Here is a 6,000-nt window from a genome sequence, read left to right on the forward strand (position 1 = left end):
CTGAGGAGCTTGGACAGGAAGGTTCCGGGAGCTGCTAGGCCAGACCCGGCAGCCCTGAGCCTCCATGTCTGCTCTTTCCACTGCCCCAGTTTTCAGTGAAGCACCTGTAAATAAGACATCATTGTGGAGTTTGTTTTCTGTGCATGAATTTGCATGAGATGGATCGACCACTAGCATGCATTTAGCTCCCCTGAGCCTCAGTACTTCATCTGTAAAATGGGGCTAATAACATTGACCTCACAGGGTCGGAAGAATGAAATACCACTTTGCACATCGAAGTGCTTTACAAACTAGGAAGTGACCCATGTGCCATATGTCTTGGCTTGAGTTCTCTTGAAGCAGAGCCTGTGATATGACTACAAGGATGCTGAAAAGGAAGGAATGCTGACCAGACACAAACAAGGTTGACCGCTATGGTTTGTAAAGTGGAGAAAAATATATTTATTTACTTATTTATTGGCTGCACAGCACGACATGCGGGATCTTAGTTCCCTGACCAGGGATCGAACCCACGTCCCAGGCAGTGGAAGCATGGAGTCTTAACCACTGGACCGCCAGGGAATTCCTGAGAAAAAAGTATTTAGGAAAAACGGGACAGTAGAGTTCCTGATTATCTAGAGGCAAGCTACTATTGATATTTTGGTATTTATGTCTCCAGTTTTTTCTATATATTTCCAATATATATTCACTATAAACTTGACTGTAATTATATATCATGGCTTTTCCATTGTAACACTGTAGTTTGAGCAATTTCCCTGGTTATGTTTTTCTAGAACAGTTTGATTGAGATATTATTCACATATTGTACAGTTCTCCTTTCTAAAGTATACAATCCAGTGGGGTTTTTTTTAGTATATTCATAAAGTTATGCATTCAAATTTGAGAACGTTTTCATCACCCAAATGAAAGCCCAGGGACTTCCCCGGCAGTCTGGTGGTTAGGACTCCATGCTCTCACTGCTGAGGGCCGGGGTTCCATCCCTGGTTGGGGAACTAAGATCCCGCATGTCGTGCTGTGCAGCCAAAAAAAAAAAAAAACCAGATGAAAGCCCAAACCTATTAGTAGTCACTTTCCATTCCTTCCCCTCTGCCCACCCCAACCCTTTCCCCCAGCCCCTGGCAACCACTGACCTACTTTCTGTCTCTGGATTTACCTGTTCTGGATGTTTCATGTGAATGGAATCATGGTTTTTGGTCTTTGACTAGTTTCTTTCACTGAGCGTGATGTTTTCCGGGTTTAGCCATGTTGTAACATGCATCACGTTACATGTAAAAATTCCTTTTCATTGCTGAATAATATTCTACCGTGTGGATATACCACCTGTTGTTTATTCCTTGGGTGATGGACATTTGGGTTGTTTCCACTTTTCGGCTACTTTGAATAATGATACTATGGACATTTAGGTACAAATTTTTGTTTGGGCAAAAATTTTCAATTCTCTTATACCTAGGAGTATATATTTAGGAGTAGAATTTCTGAGTCCTATTACTCTATATTTAACTTGTTAAAGAACTGCCAGACTTTTTTCCAAACTGGCTGAATCATTTTACAGTCCCACCAGCAATGTATGAGAGTTTTAATCTGTTACATCTTCCGCGACACTTATAGTGTCTGTCTTTCTTTTTGTGTGTGTGTGTATGTGTGAGTGTGTGTCTTTTTTATTATAGCCATTCTAGTGGGTGTGAGGTGGTACCTAATTATGGTTTTGACTTACATTTCCCTATTGACTAATGGTGTTGAGCATCTTTTCATATGGCTATTAGCCATTTGTATATCTTCTTTGGAGAAATGTTGATTCTATTCAAGTCCTTTGCCCATTTTTAAATTGGGTTGCTTGTCTTTTCATTGTTGAGTTGTAAGAGTTCTTTATATGTTATGGTTATAAGTCCCCCGTCAGATATATGAATTCTAAAAATTTCCCCCAATCTGTGCATTATCTTTTCACTTCGTTAACGGTGTCTTGAAGCTCAAAAGTTTTAAATTTTGATGAAATCCAACTTATCTATTTTTTCTTTTGTTGCTTGTGTTTTTGCTGTCATATCAAAGAAAATATTGTCTTATCCAAGATCACTAAAATTTACTGTTTTTTCTAAGGTTTTTATAGTGTTATAGACTTACATTTAGGTCTACAATCTTTTTTTTTTGTTAATTTAACATATGATGTGAGGTAGCGGTCCAATTTCATTCTTTTGTGTGTGGAAATACTGTTGTCCAGCATCATTTGTTGAAAAGACTTTCTTTCCCTATTCAATTGTCTGGGTACCCTTGTAAGAAATCAATTGACCTTAAATGTGAAGGTTTATATCTGGACTCTCAATTCTATTCCATTGATCTAGATTTCTATCCTTATGCCAGTACTGCATTGTCTTGAATACTGTAGCTTTGTACTGCATTTTGAGATTGGGAAGTGTGAGTCTTCCAACTTCTTTCTTCTTCTTCTAGATTGTTTTGGCTATTCTGGGCCCCTTGCCTTTCCATATGAAATATGGGATCAACTTGCCAAATTCTGCAAAAGGCAGCTGGGATTTTTATAGGACTTGTGCTGAATCTGAAGATTGACTGGCATCTCAACAGTATTAAATATTCCGATCCATGAATATGGGATACCTTTCTACTTATTTAGGTCTTCTTTAACTTCCTTCAATAATATTTTCCCAAGTTTTGTTATTCTTGGTGCTATTGGAAATGGAATTGTTTTTCTTATTTTGATTTTCTAGTTGTGTGTTGCTGGTGTATAGAAATACAGCTGATTTTTGTATGTTGATATTGTAATCTCGCAAACTTATTGAACTTGTTTATCAGTTCTAAACTTTTTTTTGATGTGTATGGATTCCTAAGGAGTCTCTGTATACAAGATCATGTTATCTGTGAATAGACATGGTTTTATTTCTTTTCCAGTCTGCATGTCTTTTGTTTATTTTTCTGGCTAAAACCTCTAGTACAATGTTGAATAGAAATGGAGAGAGTGGAAATCCTTGTCTTGTTCCTAATCTTAGAAGGAAAGCCTTCTGTTTCAGCATTAAGTACATTCTTAGCTGTGGTAGGGCCCTTTATCAGGTTGAGGAAGTTCCTCTTCTATTCCTAGTTAGTTGAATGTTTTTTATCGTTTGACAAACGAGGAATTTTTTCAAATGTTTTGGTGTTGAATTTTGCCAAATGTTTTTTCTGCACCTATTGAGATGATTTTGTGGTTTTTGTTAATCTTGTTAGTTAATGTTCATTATAAAGACAATTTTTTTTTTTGCGGTACACGGGCCTCTCACTGCTGTGGCCTCTCCCGTTGCGGAGCACAGGCTCCGGACACGCAGGCTCAGCGGCCATGGCTCACGGGCCCAGCCGCTCCGCGGCATGTGGGATCTTCCTGGACCAGGGCACGAACCCGTGTCCCCTGCATCGGCAGGCAGACTCTCAACCACTGAGCCACCAGGGAAGCCCTAAAGACAATTTTTTAATGACTAATATTCTATGGTGTGGATTTTTTAAGTAAAGCTCTTTTTATACGCATTTCGGTTGCTTCCCACTTTTTGCTTTTATCAATAACACAGCAGTTACTAAATCTTTTACCTTTTCTCTGATCATTTCCTTAGGATAAATTCCCAGAGGTGAATTCCTGGCTATGAACCCTTTGAAGACTTTTAACATACAAAAACAATGCAAGAACAAGAATAGACCCTTTATGAGATTCAGTAAAGCTGTCTCATGTCACAGATGAGGAAACAAACTCAGAAAGGTAGAGTGACTTACTCAAAGTCACACGACTGCTTAGTAATCATCTAGTGAATAGACCAGGCTTATTCCAGGCTTTAAAATTCCTAGGATTCTTAGACTTGGACCTGTCAAGATAACAGGACTCCATTGAAGTTCCCAGAGTAGTTCGGTTATTAATCAAAGCTTTAGAATGTTAAAAGAATTTCTAAAGAATGAGCTATTTTTAAAATTATCTATCAAATTATGGCAAGTAATAATTTGAAATAAACTGTAACCAACACAATAAAATTCTTAGTTAATCCTTAAAAATTTCCAAAGGACAAAATGCTACTTCGAAACAAAGTGTCAATCTAGTCTCCTGATATTTGTGGTATCCTTCTTTATATCTTTCTGGGCTTGAAATATGTGTAAGAACTCCTGAAAGTTTGCACACTGGTTAAAAATTTTGCAGAGGCCCTGTTACAGTTTCAGAACGTTTATAAAGCAAGCTGAAATAGATGCTCTTGGGTAGGAAAGGAGGTGAGGGGCAGGGGAAGGAGCTACGCACGCATGTGGTCTCACCTGCAGTCAGGTTATCCTGATCCTGCGGGGAGCTCTGGGGCATGCATTGTATCACAGAGCTCCTTCTGCCTTTTGTCATCCCCTTTCTCAGTCCCTCACTAGTTGTTGGCAGCCCGGAGCGGGTGGTGTATAAGCTCCCTGGCAGGGCTGCTCATTTTGGCCAAGATCAGTCATGCAGAGAAGGGATAGGTATAAGCCATTAGCAGCGACACTCCCAACAGCTAGGGGATGGGTGCCTGGAAAATATCAATAGATCTGAGCGCGACACCAGTGACCTCATAGGAGGATGTGCTTCTTTCATCTCTATTGCCGGGGACACTTAGTAGTGAGCTAAAAGCAAACAATGCTATCATCCCCACCTCACAGTAGCCCCACAGCAGGAAACCGTAACCCTGGGAACAGATGTCATGGCCATATATGTAATCCTCTACCATACCCTGTTTTCCTTTTGGGGTCCAGAAAGCAACTGAAGAATGTCATCTATTCAAGCAGCGGTCTTCCACTCCCATCACTTGAGTTCCTAATTGCAGGCATGATGTGTAGAAGCATTTGTTAAAAATAATAAGATCCCTTTTGTGTCTCATGTACTTGATAGATTTTCTAACTATTCTCAAATGCTGAGAGACCTTTTGACTCTCTCTGTGTTAAAATATCAAAAGCAGCAAATTGGCTCTTGGCCTGGGAGGGAGGCCTCCGTGAGGGGGGCCAGGCTTTAGCAGGGGGTGGTCACCATCGGTGGGGCTGCCTGTACTGACCTCGGGGGAAGGGGCTTGGCCTTCTTGGTGATTCACTCATTCTCTGCAGTAGAGGGAGTGGGTGTCATCAGCTGGTGGGTCAGGTGTGTCATGGGAGTGGAATCAATGCAGAGAAGGAAATCAGAAAGTATGCTGGGCTGTTTCAGGTAGAGCCTTAAGGCTCATTGCAAAAGGAGGGAGCAGGTGGGCTCCTGTACTACCCAAGCGTCTCTTGTTTGAGTGGCCTGATTGCTTCAGTCGCACCAGCAGTAACACGCCTACACACGGTCAGCCATCCCCTAGCAGGTTTACTGAGACCTGTGTGTGCCAGTTTCTGCAGAAGAAGGTCCTGGTCCTTGAAAAGCTCATGGTCTGGTGATCAAGGCAGAAAGGGAACAGACAGAAAGTCTTCCTGTGGGGTAACTGCTAATGGGAGGGGAGTAGGGCTGGGGGAGGGATGCACAGAAGAAGGGCACTAAACAGGGTCTTTCAGAAGGGGCTGGACTGCTCAGTTCACACAGACCATCTGGGGGTCTTGGAGCACTTGACTCCAAGTTCACATGGTGTGGAAGCCAGGTCCCTCCCAGGGAGAAGTCAGACCCTTTGGGCTCGAGGGAGGAAAGGCTGCTCCAGCCTAGGGGTGGCTGGCAGTTGCCTCTTGGAAACAGTCTCTGCTCACCAGCACTTTGAAGGTCAGGTACCTGCTTAACAGAGGTGTCTTATTGTCTCTTACAGGGAGAGGTTGTGGAGTATGTGGATGACCTCTTGGAGCTGGAGGAGACCAGATAGCCCCCAGCAGCCAGAGAGACTTCCTCTCGATGTTCAGGAAACACAGATTCTTTGTCTTCCTTTTCCTAATAGTACAAGTTGTTGATACCTCAGAGCCTTCTCTTTACTCTGTGAAGTGAAAGGGAAGCCCCCATCTCTCACTACAGCTAACCAGGGGTGAGCCTGGTTTCCACGTGTCCACACCTGCCCCCCCTTCACACCTGCCCCC

General features: G+C 42.1%; 1 protein-coding gene across 1 annotated transcript in view; it reads left to right on the forward strand.

Moving 5' to 3' along the window:
• CRTAP (cartilage associated protein) overlaps positions 1-5,884 on the forward strand; it is a 34,105-nt gene extending 28,221 nt beyond the window's left edge. The window contains exon 7 of the mRNA XM_024743515.1: positions 5,739-5,884. Coding sequence (XP_024599283.1) covers positions 5,739-5,792 — 54 coding nt within the window. The 3' untranslated portion in view covers positions 5,793-5,884. The remainder of the gene's footprint in view (positions 1-5,738) is intronic.
• The last annotated feature ends 116 nt before the right edge of the window (positions 5,885-6,000 follow it).

Source organism: Neophocaena asiaeorientalis, unplaced genomic scaffold (assembly GCF_003031525.2).
Source record: "Neophocaena asiaeorientalis asiaeorientalis breed wild unplaced genomic scaffold, Neophocaena_asiaeorientalis_V1.1 scaffold332, whole genome shotgun sequence".
Lineage (NCBI taxonomy): Eukaryota > Metazoa > Chordata > Mammalia > Artiodactyla > Phocoenidae > Neophocaena > Neophocaena asiaeorientalis.